We start from the raw sequence: 27635 nt of genomic DNA on the forward strand, positions 1-27635 counted from the left end.
TGTACAAAGCTATCTCACTGTATGGCCTCATCCTGATCTAACTGCTCAAACATATAAAACAATACCTAATCTCTTTTATGTACAAAGCTATCTCACTGCATGGCCTCATCCTGATCTAACTGCTCAAACACATAAACAATACCTGATCTCTTCTGTGTACCCAGCTATTTAACTAGGGATTTCACCCTGAACACTGTAATGTGATCTCAAGATATCCTGTTTTCTTTGTACATAGCTTACTTACTCCAGGAATCTCATCCTCACCAAATAGTCATTCCTGATCTCAAATACTTTTCTGAGTACTCGGCTAACTTATAGCTCATTGGATCTCATCCCAACTTTACCGGTCAAACATATAAATGCCTTCAGATCTATAAATAACTTATTAAATACACAACTATCTATCTCAGGTGTTTTACCCTGATCTAACAAATCAAACAACATTAACAAATACCCTGTTTTCATAGGACACTGTTATCTTAATTAAGGCAAATCACTCTTACTAAATAGGCCAAACATAAAAACTACCTGACCTTGAAATATCATGTTTTCCGAGTACACAGCTATCTGACCTGAGGAAAACAACTAACAGGTGAAAACACATAAATGCTACCTGATCTCGAAATATTCTGTTCTGTGAGTACACAGAAAGCTGCCTGTCTGGTTTTCCATCTTCATTTGTCACTAAAGTCATTATGACAATCACTTCACAATTCTGCTGTTGGCAAAACTCATCTAGATCTGTTTTGAAGTTTGGTCTTTCAAGCAGCTCCTATGTAATTAAAAAAGAAAATTACGTTAAAAGATTAATGTCATGGAGACAGAACATTTAGAGCAAATGATCATTCTCACCTCTAATTGTATAAACATTTTTTTCTATTCTATAACTAACTGCAGTATTGGTAGGAACTTGCAGCGTGATTCTACATAGTGCAGAAACTGACTGTTCTCACAGCAGGACAAGAAGGTCAAAAAATCATAATCAAGATCAATCAAAAGAATTACGAGACAAGAGCTGTCACTAATGGTGACAAATGCCCCCGCAGCACCTTGACCTTTGACCTGGTGACCCCAAAGTCAGTAGGGGTGGTGTACTCAATAAGTACTATCAGCATGTGAAGTTTGAAGGTCCTGGGTGAAGTGGTTCGCATGTAAAGTGCCTTCATGCAAAAAGTTAACGTTGGCCCCTGTGACCTTGACCTTTGACCTGGTGATCCCAAAGTCAGTAGGGGTGGTGTACTCAATAAGTACCATCAGCAAGTGAAGTTTGAAGGTCCTGGGTGCAGTGGTTCGCGAGTAAAGTGCCTTCATGCAAAAAGTTAACGTTGGCCCCTGTGACCTTGACCTTTGACCTGGTGACCCCAAAATCAGTAGGGGTGGTGTACTCAATAAGTACTATCAGCATGTGAAGTCTGAAGGTCCTGGGTGAAGTGATTCACATGTAAAGTGCCTTCATGCAAAAAGTTAACGTTGGCCCCTGTGACCTTGACCTTTGACCTGGTGACCCCAAAGTCAGTAGGGGTGGTGTACTCAATAAGTACTATCAGCGTAAAGTGCCTTCATGCAAAAAGTTAACGTTGTGACGAACGAACTAACTAACTACTAACTAACGAACTGACGGACAGCTGAAAACTAATATGCCTCCCTTCGGGGGCATAAAAATACAGTTGAAATTTTCTTAAAGTTACTTCAAATAAAATTATTTTCAAATCGGGCCAGTAGTTTCATACAAGAAGTTTTCTGTATAGCCATATGGGAAAATAAGCCCCTCCCCCAGGCGGCCACTTTTTCAATGAATCAAAATTGTTTGAAGGAATTTGGTAGAGGGTCACCCAAGAAACATTTGTGTAAAATTATTTTGAAAATGGAGTTTCTGACAAAAAGATTTTCAAAGTTCTATATAGGCATATAGGGAAAATAAGCAAAACCCCTTGGGGGCCATGTTTTTTAATGAATCAAAATTATTTGAAGGAATATAGTAGAGGGTCACCCAAGGAACACTAGCCTTGTGTAAAATTGTTTTGAAATCTGAGTTTTCTATATAGCCATAAAGGGAGAACAAGCCCCACACCACTTTCAGGGGCCATAACTACAGAATCCATGCTGCGATTTTCCCAGTTCAAGATAGGAACCAAGATCTCATAGTTATACAAGTTCTGTGAAAGTTTGGTTAAATTCAAATCATAAAAGAAACTGCTATAGTGCAGACAAGGTTGAAATAGCTATTTCTGGCATTTTCAGGGGCTATAACTCTGAAACACATAATGAGATCTGTCTGGTTCAAGAAAGGAACCAACATCTTAAGGTTATACAAGTTATATGTAAGTTAGATTAAATTCAAATTGTAAATAAAGCTGCTATTGTGCAGACAAGGTCAAAATAGCTAATTTTGGCCCTTTCAGGGGCCATAACTCTGGAACCGATAATGGTATCTGGCCAGTTCAAAAAAGGAACCAAGATCTTATGGTGATACAAGTTGTGTGCAAGTTTGGTTAAAATCAAATCATAAATGAAGCTGCTATTGTGCAGACAAGGTCAAAATAGCTAATTTCAGGGGCCATAACTCTGGAACCCATTATGGGAACTGGCCGGTTCAAGAAATGAAGCTGCTATTGTGCAGACAAAGTCAAAATAGCTAATTTTGGCCCCTTTCAGGGGCCATAACTCTGGACCCTTTATGGGATCTGGCCGGTTCAAGGAAGGAACCAAGACCTTATGGTGACACAAGTTTTGTGCAAGTTTTATTAAATTCAAATCATAAATGAAGCTGCTATTGTGCAGACAAGGTCAAAATAGCTAATTCTGGCCTTTTCAGGGGCCATCACTCTGGAACCCATAATAAAATCTTGCCAGTTCAAGAAAGGGACCAAGATCTTATGGTGATACAAGTTGTTTGCAAGTTTGGTTAAAATAAAATCATAAATGAAGCTGCTATTGTGCAGACAAGGTCAAAATAGCTAATTTTGGCTCTTTCAGGGGCCATCACTCTGGAACCCATTATGGCATCTGGCCAGTTCAAGAAAGGAACCGAGATCTTATGGTGACACAAGACTTGTGCAAGTTTGATTAAATTCAAATAATAAATGAAGCTGCTGTTGTGCAGACAAGGTCAAAATAGCTAATTCTGGCCCTTTCAGGGGCCATCACTCTGGAACCCATGATGAAATCTGGCCAGTTCAAGAAAGGAACCAAGATCTTATGGTGATACAAGTTGTGTGCAAGTTTGGTTAAAATAAAATCATAAATGAAGCTGCTATTGTGCAGACAAGGTCAAAATAGCTAATTTTGGCCCTTTCAGGGACCATAACTCTGGAACCCATGACGGGAACTGGCCGGTTCAAGAAAGGAACCAAGATCTTATGGTGACACAAGTTTTTTGCAAGTTTGATTAAATTCAAATAATAAATGAGGCTGCTGTTGTGCAGACAAGGTCAAAATAGCTAATTCTGGCCCTTTCAGGGTCCATAACTCTGGAACCCAAAATGAAATCTGGCCAGTTCAAGAATGGAACCAAGATCTTATGGTGATAGAAGTTGTATGCAAGTTTGGTAAAAATAAAATCATAAATGAAGCTGCTATTGTGCAGACAAGGTCAAAATAGCTAATTTTGGCCCTTTCAGGGGCCATAACTCTGGAACCCATAATGGGATTTTGCCAGTTCAAGATTTGAACCAAGATCTTATGGTGATACAAGTTGTGTGCAAGTTTGGTTAAAATAAAATCATAAATGAAATCACTATCATGCAGACAAGAAATTGTTGACGGACAGATGCACGGACGACGGACGAAGGGTGATCACAAAAGCTCACCTTGTCACTATGTGACAGGTGAGCTAAACACACACAACTCATGAAAACCTCATTCATAGAACTTGAGATTGTTTTACATGAAAAAACGTATGTCTCCCATCACTTAAGCTGGCACACATTCTCAAGTGCCACAAACCAAGGGCCGTAACTCCAGCAAAAATCACTGAACCAGAATATGGCAATAATATGTACTTTGGGGCTTGGCACCAATCACAATCCAGTAAGATTTGGTGGAAATCTGAACAAAAATATAAGAGAAGTGGCCAAAACATCATAAAATTTGACACATAAAAGACTATAACTCCACTGAAATTCATAGAATTAGAAAATGCTGAGGATATGCACAATTAGGCTGGACAATTATCAATTGTGTGAAGTTAGGTGTGATTCTGTCGGGTGGTGTCAAAAGAATTTGGTGAACTAACTTTGTGACAGACTGAGATACAACACAAAATCAATATGTCTACCCCACATGTAGGAGACATTATTATTAACTAAATAAATCAACTTTTGAAGAACCTTTATCCATTTCTTAGCATTTCCTCTGTCTCTGATCTGTAGGCAGCTATAACTGAATCCTTACAGCAGCCCAAACAAACCTGGCCCAAAGCAATCTGGCCCAAACAAACCTGACCCAAAGCAATCTGGCCTAAACCAACCTGACACAAAGCAATCTAGTCCAAACCAACCTGACCCAAAGCAATCTGGCCCAAACCAACCTGACCAAAAGCAATCTGGCCTTAACCAACCTGGCCCAAAGCAACCTGACCCAAAGCAATCTGGCCTAAACCAACCTGACCCAAAGCAATCTGGCCTAAACCAACCTTGCCCAAAGCAATCTGGCCTAAAGCAACCTGGCCCAAAGCAATCGGGCCTAAAGCAACCTGACCCTAAGCAATCTGGCCTAAAGCCACCTGACCCAAAGCAATCTGGCCTAAACCAACCTGGCCCAAAGCAATCTGGCCTAAACCAACCTGACCCAAAGCAATCTGGCCTAAAACAACCTGACCCAAAGCAATCTGGCCTAAACCAACCTGGCCCAAAGCAATCTGGCCTAAACCAACCTGGCCCAAAGCAATCTGGCCTAAACCAACCTGGCCCAAAGCAATCTGGCCTAAACCAACCTGGCCCAAAGCAATCTGGCCTAAACCAACCTGACCAAAATGATTCAAGTCAGCAAGCTTAAGCTTAACCAACCTGCTGCAGTTGATTCAAAATTATTGATGAATAGAAATAATTTGATGAAAGGGCCACACAAGGACCATTTGTGGGAAATTAATTTAAAATCAGACCAGTATTTTCGTACAATTTTTTAAGGTCCCACTTTATCATATAGGGAAAAGTTACCATTTCCTCTTGTGGCCAAGATTTTTGATAAATCAGAATAATATGAACACTTTACAGTCTCTTATTAGTATGGAAGATAGGGAGCAGTCACAAATTTAATCTACTTTGACCAAGGACCTCCATTTACCTTTGGCCTATTAACCTGAACTTAACATAAAGTTATGCTATTGGACCTTTATCTTGCACCCTGCATGACATCTAGATGAGATTAACACTAATGCTAGTTTTAAGAGAATCTTCGAAGCAGTTAAGGGAAATGGAACAGACACAATGAGTGGATGAACTGACCAACAGTAAGGTATGCGTGACTCCAACACTTTGTGGAGTCTGTATATCAGAGCTCCAGATAAGCTGCGTATTTGCGTATTTACGCAATTAAAATTGAAGAAAACCCAATTGAATTCATACAGTGTGCGTACTGAAACGCAAGTAAAATTCCTAATACCAAATTCGTAAAAAATCGCTTGCGTATCGCATTTTCCTTATAACTAGAACGGGAACGAGACTTTAACACTAGATTTGACTGACTGGTTATACGTTACCGCAGAACAGGTTGCAATTTATCGGAAAAATTACAGGACCATTCAGTCGGCTGATCTGTGTTATTTGGACGCTTTGTAAACAATTTCTTTACACCGATAAAATGTAAAAGAGGTTGCAGAAAAAAACATTGTTGCAGCACAAACAAACAAATTAGTGGGATATTTTGCTGTTCAACAACAACAGTTATTTGTTTGTGACGATGTGGTGTCACCAATACAGGATGACATCTTTTAGGAGAATGCATATTGTGGTAATCGTTCGGGATATTGTGGATGAACTGATCTCTGACTAAATTAAAAGTGAAAAAGAAAACAACAGTATGAAACATTCATTACAATTTTAAATACATTTTTGTATTAAACATTGAAGAGCGCCATTAAAGTACTTAGTCAGTCCTGTTTGATGATATATACCATATATACTGTAAGCAAAAAATACTCATTTGTTAGTGCGAGATTGGTAAAATACCCAATTGGTTTTAGCAAATACCCAATTACTTTTGAAAAGGCTGGGTAATGATATTATTTTTACCCAATTCAAATTTCCAATACCCAATTCAGACAAAAAGTGATGGGTAAATACCCAATTGCACCAAAAGCTTATCTGGAGCTCTGGTATATTAAATTACAGTTAGTCAGCATAAGTTCTTGGATTAACAACCAGTACCTTATTCATCACAAGTATTGACATGATTATGTACATGAATGAGAGGTCACCACACTGAACTACAGATGTACTGTCTAAGAAATATCATCAACAAGATCATTGCAGTTCTTTAAAATATTCAACTTTTTGTCATTTATAATGTCAAACCATACCTTCATATCCATGGTAACAGAGCACATGGCTATTGTCATGGCAGTACCATTGACCATCTTCAGATCCTTTTCCAGTATCTCCATATTCAGTAATCCTGAAAAAATAAAATTAGTCATAAACTAGAAGGTTTTTTATTTCTTCACAAAAAATTTTGTCTCCACTTTTGTATACCTTTAGCTCTAGCGGCCATTCTGTGCAGCGAAGCGGAACGTGTCGGTGATATGCAAAACTAGGCTTGGTACTGATCACTTCTGTGAAGTTTCGTCAAAAGCCGGCCAGCAGTTTGACCTGTGAAAGCCGGACAAAATTTTTCTATTCTCAGCTCTGGCAGCCAGTTTGTGCAGCGAAGCGGAACATGCCAGCGAAAGGCACAACTAGGCTTGGTACTGATCACTCCTGTGAAGTTTCGTAAAAATTCAAGAAAATCAAAGACAAGATTTTTCTATTTTAAGCTCTGGTGGCCAAAATGTGCAGCGAAGTCGAACATACTAGTGATATGCACAACTAGGCTTGATACTGATCACTCCTGTGAAGTTTCATAGAAATCCAGCCAGCAGTTTGACCTGTGAAAGCCGGACAAGAATTTTCTAATTTTAGCTCTGGCGGCCATTTTGTGCATTAAAGTGGATGTGCCGGGATATGCATAATTACGTCTCCACATGGAGTAATCCCAAAAATATGTGTGTGTGCGTGTGTGTTCGTGTTTAACGTCTTTTTCAACATTTTTTTCAGTCATATAAACGATGGTGTCTACTTGTAGCAGTGAGCACAATGCCCAACTTTATAGTGCTGCCTCACTGGAATATCACGCCGTAGACATGTGGCATGATACCCCACCCAGTCACTTTATACTGACACCGAGCTGACTAGTCCTAGCACTATCCTCTTACAGCAGTAAATCAGTATGTCTCCCCCACTACATGTGGGTGACATAATTTGACAAATTAATAAAAAAAGTTTGGTGCAAATTCTCCTCATGGTGTTATTGGAGCAGTTGTGCAGACAAGGTAAAATATGAAAAATCAAGGGCCATAACTCCGCTGAAAATCAATGAACCCAGAACATGCAGACAATTATGCACAATTTGGCTTGGTACTGACCATTCATGGAAGGTTTGATAGAAAGCAAACCAACAGCCAAAATATCAAAGAATACAATGATCACTTTTGTGAAGTTTGGTGTAAATCTGCCTTGTGGTGTCAGAGGAGTTGCACTGACAAACTTTGTGAAATACAATCCGACTGACAGACAAATTGACAGTACTAAATTAATTAATGTTGCACCATTAGATGGGAAACATAATAATTCTGACACAATTTCTAAACAAAACTTCAACCAAATTTTTATAGACCATTCTATTAAATATGCTTGTCTCTGTTAAAACACTCTTACGCTAGAATGACGTCACGTTAAAGTGCAGTGACGTCAAAATTTTTGTTGCGATAAAGAAAGAGCACTTCTATATTTTATCTTCTGTTTAAGATTAATGGCATATTAGAATCAAAATAATTTATAGCAAAAGAGTGTTTTAACACTGTTTATACACTCGGGCGACAATACGTCATACAAATAATTTCACTCAGGCTACGCCCTCGTGCAATTATTACGCCCGACATATAACCGCCAATCGTGTATAAATAGTGTTAAAGCACTCTTTTGCTATAAATTATTCTTAAATAAAGGGCCACAATTACAATTTATTTCAATAATGTATGCCTTGCATAAGTTTCATTCCAATATTTTTACTGTAACCTTCAGTACACAAGTCAACCTTCTTTCCTTTCATTTTTAATACAAAGAATGAAAGGATGCCAAAGAAAACCCAGTATTTGCTGAAAAAGCAGGGATAGGCAGATTCCCCAATTTTAGTTATAATGCTGCTATAGCCATGGACTCCAACGCTTTTTTTATTCATCTTATTTCTAGTCTGTAGTATTTAAGGTATCTAAGACCTTAAAATGTTGTTATACATGAGTTATAAAGCACACTAAGGCCTCACCAAATTAAAAAGTTGTTCATCGGATTTGCCGCTCGTATATTTTCAGAAACACAAAAAAAATATTTTTTTTTTGTTTTTGGCTTGCGCTCGCCCCATTGAAAAAAATCTATCCAAAATTTTTTGGTGGGCTACTTTTTACGGACGTAAAAGTGTATAAATGCTTATAATTCCAGTCCCAGATTGTTCTCAAATGGATTTTAATCAAAATAATAAATACATACTACGCCACATCGTCTATAATAAATCATAACACTTATATTTAGTTGCATTAAAGTTATTTCCCCTTTATGCAGTTACGCCATTTTCTTCAAATGTTTACCAAATTACATTCTCCAATCAAAGGCCTGAAGGGCCTGAGAGTCGGCTAATGATTGATGTACTGGTAGTATAGTCTACCAGTTTCAGTTTGGTTTTAGTTTTTTTCCCCAACTGAACAGAGATTTTGTTACACTAGATGAAATGGACATTCAATCGATGCCTAGTAAAACTTTGATTGACATTATACAAGTATTTAAACCCAATATATTTCTCTAAAATTGAAGAGTGGTTCGCAAAAATAAAAATGTTGAAAGTACAAACTACAATTTGACAGGTGACACTAAGATACTGCCCATGACTATAAATATTTTCCAGTAAACATTTGCCTCCGGCATTACCAAAACAGGCAATTATCGGCTGGTATATATTCGCACATGATAAAATTTGAATATGAAAATTTATATATTGAAATTTTATAGCGCGGATTGCCACATACAATTTGTAACGGATGGACGAAAGAACTGTTCAGATATTTTTCAGATAAGGGGCCTGGCAATAACCGTGTCACACGCTATGTATTGTTCAATCATATTATAAGGTATGTGAATTTAAAGTATACTTACTTTTGCGTTTAAAGATATGTAAATGTTGCTGAGTGTCAATATATAGTGTCATGAATGATTACACTGACAGGAAAATTGCGCATTCGAAACTAAGAGAAGTTACTCGGACTAGATACCAATTTCGGAAAAGATAACCAATATTAATAAATGCAGTTCTTTTTTAGTTAAAACCATCATTTATTCTATTTCAGACCTGTTAACCCCTTCAAAACCATGTCAGTAGTCCCAAAGTCTATGTACTTTCAATTATCCGTTTTGATTCATGTGGACAGACAGGCCCAGACTTTGCTGAAAAAATGTTTGAGCCATTTTTACGTGGTCGGTAGCAGGGTGGGTGTGGGAAGGGGTGTTCCTTCCCGCTTTGAACTGCAGTCAGATTTTGAAATGGGCATTGTGGCAGGTGGTAAAAGGGCAAATGTATCAAACTGTAAAGTGGCAATATGGGGGGAGGGTGTGGGAGGATACCCCCTCCTGCAAGTAGGGTTTGGGGTATCACCACAAGGAAATTTTGAAAATGTAGACCCTTGATACAGCCTTTGGTGCGATTTCTAACTGAAAATTTTATGTTTCAATTTCTAAATATTACCTAGATTCTTTTTAGTATTACAATATTCAAAGTATGAATGACTGTCATTTCATATTTTTACTTTCAGGTCATGCCTCAGCACTAGAATATAAGTCTGATATTGATTCTACGTATGTATTATAAAAATAAATTCCAGAATCATTTCGGTTACAATAATACCTATCATGTCTGTTACTTTAATGTTTAAATTTCATAACACAGCTCGATATTTACCCAAAATATTATATCCGGATATGATTACACTTCCTTTTATACTGCCAAAATCTCCAGTTTCAACAATATGTTTTACAAATTGTGATGATATGAAGACAGTTTAGCAGCAATTGGTAGTATCTGACATTGAAGTTTACGGTGAAATTATTTAAATCATTTCATAAAAAGAATTGTTTCGTTTCGTCAAATCACTCTAACATAGACGATCTACTTTCGATTTCAAAAACTACAAGAAAATACAATTTAATGTTTCGCCGATTTGTTTATTTCTCCAAAAATAAGAATTAATATCATTTTTAATATCAGTAGTAACTAAACAAACCAGTAAGAGTTTCTTCTTCCGATAATTTATCCGTTTACTGACTACAAAATTCAACCCACGCAAAGCCGTAGAAGCATTGTTATAAACAGGTCACGCGTGTTCTCCGAGAAGTGTCCAGAATGTAGTTAGGATTCATCCGCGAAGTCTCGCGGAAGAATTAACGTACTGCACATATCTTATTCGGGTCATTTAAAATGAAGCTGTCATAATTTAATTTCATCGATGTGGTAAACTCTTTGATAAGAGACATTCCAATGCTTTCCCACTCAATAAAATACTAGCAGTATGTTCTGGAACTATATTTTGTCTTTCGCTGGATGTTACGCAAGCTTTGTAAGTCTGCGCAATTCATAAAATGCACAGCACAAGAAATTTGTTATTTGCGCAATGATTTTAAAGATTATTTTTTGAAATGGACAGGGTAACAAATGGATAATTTGGCTAATAAGTTGATATGCAGTTTTTATTTCAATTTGTGAACATCATATTTGCTATTTTGTGACAAAAGGGCATAAAATTCGTCACCACAATCATATGCGCAAATGTATTACCAAATCCCGCAGAATCGTTATGCGTGTTTATGCTTAATGAGTTACCGCGGAAGAAAATACGTGGCTTTATTCCAGTATTGCACAATTACAAGTCATAAATATGACAGATTACATCGTATATTGGTCATAGCAAATAGGATTGACATAAATGAGCTTCATTCGATCAATGAACTCTTTGAAATTAGAGACAATCCAATGGAACTACATGACTTCGCTGTGTTGTGAGGCCATTTAAGAATGAGAAATCGTGCGATAGCAAGGACTCGTCAAACGCTTGACAGCGTTTAGCCGACTCAAAAATCGATTTATTTCATTGAAAACTGGATGAAGAAAAACATACTAATTTGTTTGATAACATCAGTCTACATTATTTTGGTAAGGGTAAATACTTATTGATGCATGTCACTTATGATTTCTGTTTTTTCATGTCCAAATGATCAGCATTTGCATACGAAAGTTGGTGGGGTAAGGAATTTACATTACGAGTTGTTTTCAGAACAGTTTTGATTTTCAAATTTTCCAGTCATTTAGTAGATTAATGTTAATGCACGTTAATCTCCATTTCAGACTTTAATTGAGACTTTGTTTCAACAAATTTAATATGTTATGAAAGTTTAAAGTTAGAAAAAGAGCTGTACATAGGACATCATGCTCGACTTTTCTGAATCAGAGCTTTGCCAGTAAAAGGGGCATAATAGTCAGAAGCTATTAAAGTACAGAGCTATTGGTCATTATATAAAACTTAATTAAAAATATTCTATGTTAAAAAGGGGCATAACTCTGTCTAGATTCAGAATTAAGAGAATTGTTTCTCCTGGTGTAGACTTTGACAGTAAATAACTGTTCTAAGTTTCAAATCAGAAGCTTTAATAGATCTAGTAACACTCACATAGATATCTGATGTATCAAAAACTTTGTAAAGTTAGCTAAGAATGCTACATTTTCATAGCAGTAAATATTCAATAAAATCTGGAAAGGAGATCCCTCGGAAGCACCGAGAACAAGGCAAACAGTGAAAATTGCAGACTCGGTTTGATTGAGTCTGTTCATGAGCAGTAATGGAAAATGCAACATTGCCCAGCGCCCCCTAGCACCAGCTTAAGCAGTATTCAATCTTCAAATCTAAATGAGTTGAAATCAATGATCCCGAAGTCATATATGTATGTGATAAGTATGGTGTAAGGTTATGCATTGTTGTTTATTACATATTTTCTAACAGCATTTTCAAAAGCATGCATTATTTGATTACAGTGTACTGTATGACAATGTTATTACCTTTTTCCCCCCGAGTTCGCTTTTTTGTGCGTCTGCATGTCAGATTTTCTCAACCCCTTGGGACTTACTTTTTAATTTAAAAGGGCTATACATTCTATTTTAAGGTTTTTATTAGTCAGTCGAGAGACAAATGAAGACAAATATATTTCTTCGCTCTTCGCTCGCTCCTGATTTTCTCAAAAACCAAAAAAAATATTTAAACTATTTTTTCGCTCGCCGCCTCAAATTTTTCAGAAAAAAATTCGATGAACAACTTATCAATTTGGTGTGGCCTAAATTAGTATTTCATTTGAGGTATGACTGATAAAAAAATAAAGGTCAACTTGTAACCATACACTTATTTATTTTATTTCCTAACATTACAGCTGCTACAATCTTAAAATGTTATTTTTGTTGTTAGGCACACTAAATTCACTGTTGTTTTAGCTGCTATGAGTATAGTTATTTATAAATTGAGAATGGGGAAATCTTTTTTTGTTTTCGGCAGATTTAGCTACTAAGGAGTATGGTAATTGGTAAATTGTTCTATTTCTTAATTTCGACAAATTAAAATGAAATAGTCTCCATCCACCCCCCCCCCCCCCCCCCACCCCACATACACTTCCCTCACTGTACATGATGTGTGTTCATAGGTGAAATACTTTTTAGGATATATGCATTACATACTTTATGTGCATTTTTCACTAAATCAAGGATGTTAACTCAAACACAACAGTAGGTGCCCAACTTCACATGCTATACAACAATACCGTAATGTTTTACTACTGTAAATCAAATACCTTAAAGATGTCAATGACACAAACTTTTATGCTCTTCTACACATAAATAAGTCAAGGGCCAGAACTCTGGTTTGACTGAGTGATATCTCTAAGAAAACCCCAGGTGCACCACTTCACATACTGATTAATATTTCTATCATGTTTAGTAACCCTTGGTCAAATACTTTTTGAGATACATGTGACACAAACCTTTAGGTCCCTTTTATAAGTATTTTTGTCTAAGTCAGGGGCCATAACTCTAGTATGACAGTGGGAAATCCAAATTCAAAACCAGGTGCACAAGTTCACATACTAAATGACACTCACACTGATGGACAGAGCAAACATTACAATGATTACAGCTTCAAATGCAATACATTTTTGTGTTGCTAAATTTAATCATTTATAATCCAGATAAACTGAGCTGTTTGTAAACATTACCTAAATTACAGACTGTCAATTCTTAATTGTACAAAAACAACATCAACCTGGAACTTAACTATTTTAATTAAATAACTTGTAAGTCTAGTCCCCTAAAGCAGATCAGACCAATAAAACTGCACAATGTCACCTTTAAAGCTATGAAAGCAGTTCTGTTAAAGCAAAAACACATTCCTCTACTTATGGATGGCAAGCATTTATGATCATTGTTACTGAAATACATCTTCATGTGAACCTTTAACAAAGTATACATTGTCAAAACCGAGAGCCACAATTAAACTGATTTCAACCAAGACTTAATATCTAACTTGGGTATTTAAGTAATGCCTTGTGTAAAACTTACAGTAATAAACCAATAATATATAGTTATATTACTGAGAGCAAGTTGCATGCAAAACTTGAAAACATGAAATTGAAAAATGTCATGGTCCCTATCGAAATCAATCAAGAGTTATCTAACTTGTTATTTAAGAAAGTCTGACAGATGAGAAAATAAGTTTTAAGCCAATACATATAGTTGTTACTGAGACACAATTTGATAGAAAGATCAACCCGAAACTTCAACCAAATTTATTAAGTTGTAACAGTACCATAGCTACATTAACTTCTCCGAGGAGTTATTTAACTTTGACAGTAGCTTTGATGACTATTTCAGGAAGCCTTGTTGGAAGCTGAGGCGAATGGAAAAGTTCTCACTGTTCTCTGAAAAAGGTGAGCTAAAAATTTCTGAAAACTGACTGAAGTTGAACAATGGTCTAGACGCTTAGCTTATGTTTTTTGAAAAGATACAAGGAAAACTCTGATTTATAGATAAAAAAGCCAATCAATGGAAACCTGAGGAAAACAAAAATGGGCATCAATTTATCTTTCTCAACTTGGCCAGCATAAAAGGCTTTCCATTTAGAATGAACAATGACTATACTTTATTTTCCCACAACCAGATTTCTCGTTGATCAATGCTATGTGACAGGTTAATTTACAGACAGAATGCTTCCTTTACATAGAGAACTACCAGCATTATGATCCATGTTCAAACTGTACACTCTGGCCTGCATACTGTGTTGCAAAGAAAATTTAGGGGTATGTGGGCACTTATATTTGCCCTTGCCCATACGTATGTCCATCGGTCTGAATTTGTTTCATGCATATCTCAAAGAATATTTGACCTAGAGTCATCACACATCACAGGATTGTCGTTCAGCATGTAAGTTGTGCACCTGGTACAACTGGGATTTCACACAGTCTGAACAGAGTTATGGCACTTCACTTACCGTCATCCTACGAATATAACATGCACATTTTTTAGCGAGATTCTGGTCTTGAAGGACCGATGCGTCCTATATATGGGGATAGAAAAACACCAAATATTTCCCCCGACTCAAAAATTAAGAAAATCGATCTTTGTTTACACCGCGTACCTTTATATTGAAGAGAATTCAAGGGGAGTAAATACCAATGACTCGGGCATAGCTAATAGCCGGTATCGGGACCCGGCGTCTTAAATTACTTTGTATAAAACGTAAAATTTAGAGCTCATGTAAAATCTTAAGATATCATAAATAAATGCTGTTTTACATTAAAATATATTTTACAACGCATTTCTGTAACTGACCATTAAGTTTTTAATGAGACCTGTGTAAAACTTTCCCAGCGTGTTTTCACACATTTTGCATTAAAATACTCGAAACTCCATATCAGGTAGCCGGGAAATCGATTATCTAGTCTTCAAACATAATTTTGATAGTTGTCTATAATCCTCTTGTTCATCGAGAAATTCACGCCCGAGGCATTACTTATCTTACACCTACTGTCACAATCTGCAAACAATTAACCGTTTTATCATACCTGGAGGCAATTGTAAACATGTGCATGCGAGATTTTAGACTGAGCCAATATGATCATAGTCGCAGATCCGTAGTAATGTTCAAAACAATTTGCAAACCATTCTTAAAATTACGTCATTTTACCGCCATGTGCCGAAGTGTACTTTCGTTTTCACTGGCGTCAATATTCATGGAGTGATCAGAGGATGCGGCAGTTTAGTGATTACAGAGTTTGTGCTTTTCAATTTAAATACTTGCACAACATGCAAAAACATCGACAATGATTTAGCAAAAATCGGCGAGTTTGTAGAAACTGTAGCGAAGTTCGGACAAACATAAATTCGGATAAGTGATAAGTGGGTATAAGCATTTTTCCAGAATTCTGCTGATTTTTTTGGCTGTGTCCTATACACGAGTGCGACCTATAATCGGCCAATTATGGTAGTCAACAAGAACTCCGCAAAGCGGAGCAATATATGCCCAACAGGTTATATCAGAGGTGGACAGAAGAAAAAACTAGAAAATGCTTTTGCAAAAAAGCGCATGTCTCCCCAAATGCAAAGTGGTATAGGCAAGAAGTCAATAGGGGTCAGGAGCGAAAGTCAAAGAGACACTGATGGTTGGCTGCAATAGGGATCATCTACTTGGCATGTCCAGTCATCCCGCTAAGTTTCAACACTCTTGGCCTAGTGGTTCTCAAGTCACTGTTCAGGCTCCTGTGACCTTGACCTTTGATCAAGTGACCCCAAAATAAATAGGGGTCATCTACTCTGCATGTCCAATTATCCTATGAAGTTTCAACATTCTGGATCAAGAGGTTCTCAAGTTACTGATCGGAAATTGTTATCAATGTTCAGGCCCCTGTGACCTTGACCTTTAACGGAGTGACCCCAAAATCGATAGGGGTCATCTACTCTGCATGAGCAATCATCCTATGAAATTTCAACATTCTAGGTTGAGTGGTTCTCAAGTTACTGACCGGAAATTGTTTTCCATGTTCAGGCCCCTGTGACCTTGACCTTTAATAGAGTGACCCCAAAATTAATTGGGGTCATTTATTCTGCATGTCCAATTATCCTATAAAGTTTTAACATTCTGAGTCAAGAGGTTCTCAAGTTATTGATCAGAAACGGTTTTCCATGTTCAGGCCCCTGTGACCTTGACCTTTAACAGAGTGACCCCAAAATCGATAGGGATCATCTACTCTGCATGACCAATCATCCTATTAAGTTTCAACATTCTGGGTCAAGTGGTTCTCTAGTTATTGGTTGGAAATCGTTTTCAATGTTCAGGCCCCTGTGATCTTGAACTTTGACAGAGTGACCCCAAAATGAATAGGGGTCATCTACTCTTCATGACCAATCATCCTATTAAGTTTCAACATTCTGGGTCAAGTGGTTCTCTAGTAATTGATCGGAAATCGTTTTCAATGTTCAGGCCCCTGTGACCTTGACCTTTGACTGAGTGACCCCAAAATCAATAGGGGTCATCTACTCTTCATGACCAATCATCAAATTAAGTTTCAACATTCTGGGTCAAGTGGTTCTCTAGTTATTGATCGGAAATGGTTTTCAATGTTCAGGCCCCTGTGACCTTGACCTTTGACAGAGTGACCCCAAAAACAATAGGGGTCGTCTACTCCAGCAGCCCTACAACCCTATGAAGTTTGAAGGTTCTAGGTCAAATGGTTCTCCAGTTATTGCTCGGAAATGAAGTGTAACGTACGGACGTACGGGCGGACGGACAGGGCAAAAACAATATGTCTCCCCCAGAGTGGGGGAGACATAATTAAAGGCAAGGGTGCAATTAGTCACAAAATACGCCCGCTGAGAGCTTGTTAAATTGTCATTCTTGTATCTGACCTCTAAGTGTGACCTTGACCTTAGACCTAGGGACCTGGTTCCTGCGCATGACACTCTGTCTTATGATGGTGAACAATTGTGCCAAGTTATATCAAAATCCCTCCATACATGAAGAAGAATTTAAATGCTCCTAACAAAGTTGTCATTCTTGTATCATGTACTCTACACATCATCTTATTGCCATCTACCTACAAGCCAAGTTTGAAGTCAATATCTTGCATGGTTATTTAGTTATGCTCCGGACACAAAATATGATGGACAGTTTTGAACTTTTAGCTCAATTCATGACCTTGACCTTTGACTTTCAGAACCGGTTCAAGTGCTCTGCATATCGTCTCATCGCAATCTACCTTCATGCCAAAATTTGAGTCAATATCTTTAATGCTTATAAAATTATGCTATGGACATGAATTATGACGGACGGACAGATGGTCCGACAAACGGGCCATCACATAATACATCCATTTTTTTCAAAACAAGCATATAAAAATGTGCATAAAAATGACCTTAAAGTTTGTGTTGCAGAAGTGGAACTCTTTTATCCATAAATGCTGAATGGACTCCATGATCCTAAAGGACAAGAAAATAATTATTAATAACCACTATTTGTTTTGCAAATGTCAAAATTGTGTTTGCCAGGATGACCTCTATTATAAAAACATCAAATACTCTAACATTGCTATACAATGACAGTAAGTCTGCCAATATGTAAATTTATAAGGTTTCTTCTCTAGCTCTGGCTTCTGTTTTGGAAATAAATCCTTATAAAACACACCATAACTATTTCATCACGATTATAGACCCTCTAATGAGCAAATGAAGTCATTTATTATCCCTAATACATAATTTTGCTCTTTACTTTCTTTTTTAAGGAGTAAAAGGCAGTAAAAAGATGTTACTATACAGCCTTTGTTGTAGACCCATCCTACAAACAGGTATAACAACACTTCTGTGAGTAAATCAATGATATGCTAATTGTGGCTCTGTTCTTCCTCTGTATTAAAGCAATGCTGAATGTACAATTCTGTACTAGACAATGGTATTTATAAAACCTGTTTTCATCAGAGAATAACATCTTTAACCTCTTTATATAGTCTCCTCTTCACAGTAAACTTTGCCAAACATGGAACAGCACTCAGTTTTTACATGCAATTAACCTATTCATCCTATCTGATAAACTTGACTAAAACGTTAACTAACAGGTATCAGATATTTATTCTACAAAAAAAACCCAATATGTTCACTCTTATACATTATTTCTGGTGATAGCATCTCCACTGCTTAACCCCAATGCCTTAAGTCATGATCACATTAACAAATACATGGCCTCTGCCAACAACTGGATTGGACACAGAAGTATTTAACAGGCCCAACTGGGTCTAAGTTTACCCTTGACCATCTGGCCTTGCTTTTAACAAACATCCTTTAAACTGTTCATTGAAAGTTATTTAAAGTTTCCATATTTTGCTCTGACAGCCCCAAAATGCATAACCATAGGAGCAATGTTCATCATGATATGAAGTATAAATTTTCTTCTGTTTTAGACCTGATGGCCCAAAACAGAATTAGGGGCCAAACAGAACCATTACAATAATGCTACAGACCAAGTCTGATGAATATCCATCAAGCTTTTCATGAGAATAAGTGTTAAAGGTATTTCTATTTCTAGCCCAAGCAACCCCTTAAAGGGACCAAGTGCCTTCACTTGAACAAATTTGGGAGAGGACCTTACAGAAATGATACAGACCAACTTTAATGATTATCCATCAAGTGCTGTTCACGAGAAGAAAGTGTTAAAGGTCTTTCTAGTTTTAGTTCTTGTGGCCCCCAAAAAGGGAACAAGCACCCTTATTACAACAAGGCAGTCTGAAAGACAGCTAAATCCCCCGCCACTGCTATGGATAGTGAAAGGGTAAACCTTTGACCTTGAGCTGTGACCTTGACCTTGAACTGACATGGCTGACTCATGAATTCTGCACAACGTCTTGATGAGGTGATCATTTGACCCAAGTTTCATGAAAATCCTTCAAGGGGTTTAGGAGATACAGAGCTCAAACCTTTGACCTTGAGTTGTGACCTTGACCTTGAGTTGACATGGCTGACTCATGAGTTCTTGATAAGGTGATCATTTGACCCAAGTTTGATGAAAATCCTTCAAGGGGTTTAGGAGATACAGAGTGGACACAAAATGGTCATTATGGAAGGCTCAAACCTTTGACCCTAAGTTGTGACCTTGACCTTGAGCCCACATGGCTGACTCATAAGTTGTGCATATCGTTTTGATGAGGTGATCATTTGACCCATGTTTTATAAAATTCCTTCAAGGGGTTTAGGAGATATAGAGCGGACACGAAATGGAAGGCTAAAACCTTTGACCTTGAGTTGTGACCTTGACCTGGCATGGCTGACTCATGAGTTCTGCACATCATCTTGATGAGGTGATCATTTGACCCAAGTTTCATATGAATGCTTCAAGGGAAATAGGAGACACAGAGCAGACACAAAATGGAAGGCCCAAACCTTTGACCTTCAGTTGTGACCTTGACCTTGAGCTGGGCATGGCTGACTCATAAGTTCTGCACATCACCTTGATGAGGTGATCATTTGACCAAAGTTTGATGAAAATCCTTCAAGGGGTTTAGGAGATATAGAGCGGACACAAAATGGAAGGCTCAAACCTTTCACCCTAAGTTGTGACCTTGACCTTGAGCTGGCATGGCTGACTCATAGGTTCTGCACATTGTCTTGATGAGGTGATCATTTGACCAAAGTTTTATAAAATTCCTTCAAGAAGTTTAGGAGATATAGAGCGGACACAAAATGGAAGGCTCAAACTATTGACCTTGAGTTGTGACACTGACCTTGAGCCAACAAAGCTGACTCATGGGTTCTGCACATTGTCTTGATGAGGTGATCATTTGACCCAAGTTTCATGAAAATCCTTCAAGTGGTTTAGGAGATATGGAGCAGACACGAAAGTGTTACAGACAGACAGACGGATGGACAGAGACCATTCCTATAACCCCCCACCACTTGTGGTGGGGGATTAACACAAGTGGGAGAAGACATACAGTGATGTCACAGACATGTTTGATGAAGATCCATCAAGCAGTTGACGAGAAGTTGTTTAATAAAGGTAGATCTATTTTTAGCTCCCGTGGCCCTTAAAAAGAGCTACTCGTTCCCCTTTTGAATAGATTAGGCAGAAGATGTTACAACGATGCTGTAGGCCAAGTTTGATGAAGATCAATCATGTAACTTCCACATGATGGCAAAAGACATACCATAGATACCAGTGTTTGAGCACTTTTTTTTTACCCCTGGGACAACCGCCCCACCTCAAATCATGGGTGTATAATTCAAGCAAATGTGGCTAAAAAAGAACACATGTTATTCATATTCTGTCTTTTATTCTTCACAGAATCTCAGTATGAGAACACTAGTGTCAGCTGATCCCCGAGGTCTGAAGTCATGACAACATTTTCAAACTTCAAGTTTCTCCCAAAAACTTCTGATTCTCCGAAACTAAAGTAAACAAGATGTGCACCATTTACAATCCTCTGTAATGCCACAAAGGTAACAATATTGGATGCTGAAACTTCCATGTATTATGAATTTCCTCCTAACAAAATAATCTGTCATTTGTCTGCAAAATCAAATCAATCTCTCAGTGTTTTTATTTTCCTAATCTTATTGTATTTGATTTCCAATGTTTCTGCTTTCTTTCTTAACTATTCAACGCAGCAGAAGTAACTCAGACCTTGTCTGAATCTTGGCTCACCTACTTCTATTAGTTTTTTATCTAACTTTTGAGGACTGTATGTTTGTAGAAATCTATTTTAAATCTAAAAGAAAGAACTCCTCAGATCAGAAACAAGAGGCTAACATGGGCCTAAGTCACTCACCTGAGGAGGACTTTGACCTTTTGACCTTCCTTACGATGTTTGGTGAACATCCATTTTGCATTTCAATAAAACTAATATAAAAGGTTTTCTATCTTTTGCTGTAATGGCCCCAACATATGTAACCACTACAGCTAACTTAAATAAAGGCAACTCTAAATGCCCTCTAAAAAAAATGGGGGCATAAAAAAGTCCAACCAAGGGTGCTGGTTCATCAACTTCATGAGAAGTAGTAATTTAAGTATTTTTCTAGTTCAGTTCTGGCAGCTCCTACCTTCAGCCAAGCCGAAATATTTAAATAAAATTGAGAAATGTCCATCAAAGACCAAGTTTTGTGAAGATCTTTCAAGCATTTCAAGAGAAAATGTTGTTTCAAGGTTTTTCTATGCCCCTAATATATATATATATATATATATATATATATATATATATATATATATATATATATATATATAAAACCTAGAGAGTGGTCTACACAAGGATTATCTTGATAAAAAGTTCTTTTTCTATCTGTTTTAATTTTTTTAACAAGTTTGAGAGAGTTCCATTCATTGAGGCAACAGGCCAAGTTTGATGAAGATCCATAGAGTGTTCTATAGCTCTTGTGTCCCTACAAAGGGGTGAAACAGAACCATGTGAAAAAATTTGCAAAACATCCAAACAAAAATGCAACAAACCAATTTTGGTGAATGTCCATCAAGTGGTTTGAAAGAAGAAGTCATTTAAAACTTTATCTAGTTTTAGCTCTGGTGGCCCCTGTGGAGCCAATGGAACCACTTGAACAAGCCTTAATGTCAACTTACTGGTTCATCAGAAATCAATTTTTTTCTCTTTTTAGCTCTGGTGGCCAAGCAGAACCACTGAAAAAACTCCAGACAAAGTCATTCTTGTAGAGATGACTATATGAGGATGCTACACAGCAGGTTTGGTGAAGATCTGTCAAGTGGGTCATAAGAAGAAGTCCTTTTAGTTTGTTTTTTTTATTCTTAGCTCTAAAAGCCATTAAAATGGACAAAGCATGACTATTTGAGAAAAAAACTCACAAAGACCCTTCCGAAGCTACATACCAGGTTTAATGAAGGTCAATTAAGTGGTGTTTGACAAGGAGTCATTTGAAAGTTTTGGCTATTTTTATCAAGTGGTGTATGAAAAGGGGTCACTGGAAGGTTTCTTGCCATTTTTATAGCAGCTCATAAGAGGCCAAGCAAAACTTCATTTGTTTGGTTTACAGTGGCACTGACAAAATTTAAGTCATATGGTAACTTAAAGGATGATGGACACAGGACCATCTACCTGCACTAATAGCTCACCCTGAACAACATTCTTGGTGAGATAATAAGGAAGAAGTTAGAGCTAAATACAAAATATGATTTATACCAATATCACAAAGTTGATATTGAGAAGGTAAAATGATTAACTAATGACTGCTGACCTTCAACATGGACATAGTGACATAGCTAACTAGACTGCTGACCTTCAACATGGACAAAGTGACATGGCTAACTAATGACTGCTGACTTTCAACATGGACATAGTGACATGGCTTGTGTGTGTAATGGAAATAGTGACATGGCTTGTGTATGTAATGGACATAGTGACATGGCTTGTGTGTGTAATGGACATAGTGATATGGCTTGTGTGTGTAATGGACATAGTGACATGGCTTGTGTGTGTAATGGACATAGTGACATGGCTTGTGTGTGTAATGAACATAGTGACATGGCTTGTGTGTGTAATGGACATAGTGATATGGCTTATGTGTGTAATGGACATAGTGACATGGCTTGTGTGTTTAATGGACATAGTGACATAGATTGTGTGTGTAATGGACATAGTGATATGGCTTGTGTGTGTAATGGACATAGTGACATGGCTTGTGTGTGTAATGGACATAGTGACATGGCTTGTGTGTGTAATGGACATAGTGACATGGCTTGTGTGTGTAATGGACATAGTGACATAGCTTGTGTGTGTATTTCCTCTTACTATGGTGAATGTTTTTCAGTAGTTACTTGAAATTTCCAAGATATACTTCTGAGAAGGGATGATGGTGAACCAAATTACCAATAACAAGATGACCACGGGCAACATATCGAGCCCGCCAGCTATCAAAAGGACTCGGACTGCAAACAAAAATCTAAGTCCATACAAAAATCCGTACCAGTAGAGATAGGTCATAATACACCTCAAAATTGGATGAAACAAGCATGTTGTACTAAAAAGTGGTCTTGATTTTTCAATACGACCAGTAATAAAAAAGTTACAATATAAGCTTTTTAAAGTAACAACAAAGGTAAGTAATTCTAGGTTCTTGCACATGACACTCCACCTCATGATGGTGAACAATTGTGCCAAGTTACATCAAAATCCCTCGTGCATGAAAAAGAAATGCTCCAGACAAAGTCATTCTTGTATCTGACCTTTGACCTCTAAATGTGACCTTGACCTTAGACCTAGGGACCTGGTTCTTGCGCACAACACTTCGTCTCATAATGGTGAACATTCATGCCAAGTTACATCAAAATCCCACCATGCATTAAGAAGAAATGCTCCGGACAAACTCATTCTTCAATTTTACCTTTGACCTCCAACTGTGACCTTGATCTTTGTGATAGGAACATGGGGTTTGCACATGACACTCATTCTCATTGAGCTTAACATTCATGCCAAATATAAACAAGATTGCTCCATGTATGTCAAAGTTATGATCCCGACAAAATCGGACGGACGCAGGCACATACATTGAACCGCCAAAAGTGGCAACTAAGTCGAGCTCACTGCAAGCAGGCTCAACAAAAATGCAGATTTCATGACTGAACTTCATAGAGATTTTTGGGCTATACATGTATTGCCTAAATTTGATTATGACTTGCTGATAAATCAAGAGCCATGACTCATGTCCTAATGGTTTTATTCTATAGTCTCACTGTCACAACAAAGATACTCTGACTTTTTTTTTGTTCTAATGTGATTCGAAAAAATGGGGATGCTATAGTATTTACAAACCAATTACGGAGGAACAGACGGTCAGTATAATGGACATCAAGTGATCATACAACCTCATCTTGAACATAGTTTTATCATGTGAGCTAAAAAGAACAGTAACAATGTTTGTAAAACATTCAATTGACCTTGGAAATCACATGAATCAATAATGCAATTTTCTTCTCTAATACCCAATAATGATGGTGCATGTCAACTATTCCATTAACACTGCTGCCATGTGGAACATTCTGAATACATGAATATTAAATAGCTTTAAGTTAGGGCAGTATAAACAAACATATCAATAATGTGATTCTTTAGTCAAACACAACATTTGTTTTTCTCACCTGATATTAAAGGTTACCTTTAGCCTGCTGGCGGCAAGTAATTCTGCCTTTGCGACCATTACAGACCAAGATCATCCTGCATGTCCATGCAGGCTGCCCTGAGCACTATATAGTCTGTAAATTTTCAGTGAACACCCCTTATAATAGTACATGGTACTGCGAAAATTGAATAACGGACAAGTCCATTTTAGAAATTTAGCAAGGTAAAGGTTAATGCCACTTTTTAACATTATCATTACCAGTGTTTTAGACTTAGTTGCAATAGTTTCCTGCAAGTAATGAAACACAAGTATTAAATGTCACCTCTAAAATCTAGAAATATTGATTCCTATGTTTTACAATATAAATCATTATTTCTTCAGCTGATTTCTTTTCTCTCTGCTCTGTCTAACTCAAGTACAAACAAGAATACTGGAAAATAAGTTCTTGACATTTCCTATGGAGTTTAGAAACAACCTAAAGTTGAATTGGGTAAGAAACAGTTAATTACTACCTCAGGATCAAACAACCAATGCTGTGATTGGCATTATTGTTTAGGAGATACACTGGGACCCCTTTATAATGCTGTCGTTGGGGTCCAAGGTTCAAGACATGCGGATCTAGTGGGGTTAAATTTATAATGTGGGTTGGCCGTATATACCGTATATACAATACCCCACCCACCCGTAATGCATAAGACGTATTTGGAGGCTGCTTCATGTTGTACAAAAATTCTATGGGCATAAACAGGATATTTATTTACCATATATGCTACTGGAGAATATGATTATTATAACATTGCGTCAGCTTCCCATTTTGTTGTGATTCTAAAAAAAAAATGAAATTGTGTATCCTGGTAATAAACATGTAAACTGTGTGACAAGCACGCAATCGTGAAAATTATAATCATACAACAGCGTAGCTGAAGGGGTGTTTAAATACGTGGAATAATAAAAATATTAGAAGAGAAATACACGGACAATTTTAAAAATTGTTAAAATAGAAAATGGATAAAATAAACAATCTCAATACGGCTTTCAGTGTATCGAGTCCTCGTTAATTCCAATGTACTGAATGGGATGACTACGAAAAACGGCTGCATTTTATTACAAAAAATGGGCATGCTTTTTTCAATTCTTTATTCACTCAAAGATTCATGTTGTCCACTTAATTGGTGCAAACTTAAAAGGTATCAATGTTACACGCTTGTTATGCAAACAATTTTGACACGGTCCAGATTGCCTAATTGTCACATGCCTACAGGTATTCAAAGTTTAACAAAGGCTTTATGCAAACAAGTAAGCTAGCAGATGATTATTGATTTTTGTCATGGAAAAGGTGTTAAGATACACATGTAGTTTTGTCACTGGTTATGATCAAAATAAATTAAGTCCGCGGGCGCCGATTTTTAATTTCTTTTTTTGGTCTTTAAAAGTTTGTGAGCCAAGAGCGTACAGAGTTATACCGAATACCGCGGTATATCGAACAGTGTTATAAAGGATTTTGAGTGTATTCTTCAAAGAAATTGCGGATGACAGAATGAGAACACACAGACAGACAACGCACATCCAATGATCAAAAAACTCGCTATGAGCACTTCATCCTCAGGTTATCAAAAACAAAGCACTGGTAGCTTGAGACATTACATATTTCCATAGTAACAATTTCCAATGTATCTGGTTACTCAACAATTTTTCACTGACTATAATTTTCTATATAATTTGAGTAGAATGTTAGGTATCTTTTTGTTTTAATTGCCCAAACTTTGAAAACCTTGTGCATTACAAGTAATCTCTTCCAATGAACGATCAATACAGCATGAACGATGCTTTCATGTTATCTGCATTATCCAGTTTAGGTATATTTGAGCTGTAATATTATCATCAACTATTGTATAACCTTGAAAAATATTAACCTCACTTTCAGTTTAGAAACAAGTACTGATGCGCAGATTTTCAGGAAATACTCTCCTGTTCTTTTATCTTGTTATTTCCGCTATGTGTAGATAGCAATCTAGTCTTCCTTACTGTATCATGTTTTCTAGACACTTTATTAAATATTGATTTTTAATTTGTTTTCAAGCTTTCAAGTAGAGAAATGAGAAACTGTAAATATACTGAAAACTATGTCTGAGAAAATTTAACTTATTATAAATTTTTGATTATGTGCAGTTTGATAAAGAAACTATAAATGCTTGGCACTAATACAAAAGAAAGTGTTTGGCTACTATCTAAAATAGGCTTTTGAGAATGGTTCAGTGCAGGGCTGTAGGAACAGGGGGGGCAGGGGCAGGAGGAGACGGGCCCCACTCCCCCAATAATATGACCGATTATGGTAACTATCTTAGTAATTAATTATTTTTTGACAGCGAGTACATTTCAGCTGTGGCCTGTCACCAGACATGCAGTTTGAAAATGTCACAAAGCAGTCTGAAAGACAGCTAAATCCCCCGCTACTGTGATGGATAGTGAAAGGGTAAACCTTTGACCTTGAGCTGTGACCTTGATCTTGAACTGACATGACTGACTCATGAATTGTGCACATCATCTTGATGAGTTGATAATTTGACCCAAGTTTCATCAAAAATCCTTCAAGAGGTTTAGGAGATACAGAGCTCAAACCTTTGACCTTGAGTTGTGACCTTGATCTTGAGTTGACATGGCTGACTAATGAGTTCTTGATGTGGTTATCATTTGACCCAAGTTTAATGAAAATCCTTCAAGTGGTTTAGGAGATACAGAGTGGACACAAAATGGAAGGCTCAAACCTTTGTGACCTTGACCTTGAGCTGGCATGGCTGACTCATGAGTTCTGCACATCATCTTAATGAGGTGATCATTTGACACAGGTTTCATATGAATCCTTCAAGGGGATTAGGAGACACAGAGCGGACACAAAATGGAAGGCTCAAACCTTAGTTGTGACCTTGACCTTGAGCCAACTCAGGGGTTCTGCACATTGTCTTGATGAGAGGATCATTTGATCCAAATCTGATGAAAATGCTTCAAGGGGTTTAGGAGATACAGAGTGGACACAAAATGGAAGGCTCAAACCTGTAATCCTAAGTTGTGACCTTGACCTTGAGCCGGCATGGTTGACTCATAAGTTCTGCACATCCTCTTGATGAGGTGATCATTTGACCCAAGTTTTAAAAAATTCCTGTAAGGGGTTTAGGAGATACAGAGCTGACAAG

The 27635-nt window shown here is 37.2% G+C and overlaps 1 protein-coding gene across 4 annotated transcripts in view; it reads right to left on the minus strand.

Moving 5' to 3' along the window:
* LOC123542835 (uncharacterized) overlaps positions 1–27635 on the minus strand; it is a 220215-nt gene that overhangs the window by 122936 nt on the left and 69644 nt on the right. For all 4 annotated transcript variants that reach the window (XR_008368678.1, XM_053531771.1, XM_053531770.1 and 1 more), the window contains exons 7-8: positions 6518–6612; positions 614–772 (exon numbers count right to left, since the gene is read on the minus strand). Coding sequence is in view for 3 of the 4 variants with exons in the window: in XM_053531771.1 (XP_053387746.1) it covers positions 614–772; positions 6518–6612 (254 nt within the window). In the remaining variant the exon portion in view is untranslated. The remainder of the gene's footprint in view (positions 1–613; positions 773–6517; positions 6613–27635) is intronic.

Source organism: Mercenaria mercenaria, chromosome 19 (assembly GCF_021730395.1).
Source record: "Mercenaria mercenaria strain notata chromosome 19, MADL_Memer_1, whole genome shotgun sequence".
NCBI lineage: Eukaryota > Metazoa > Mollusca > Bivalvia > Venerida > Veneridae > Mercenaria > Mercenaria mercenaria.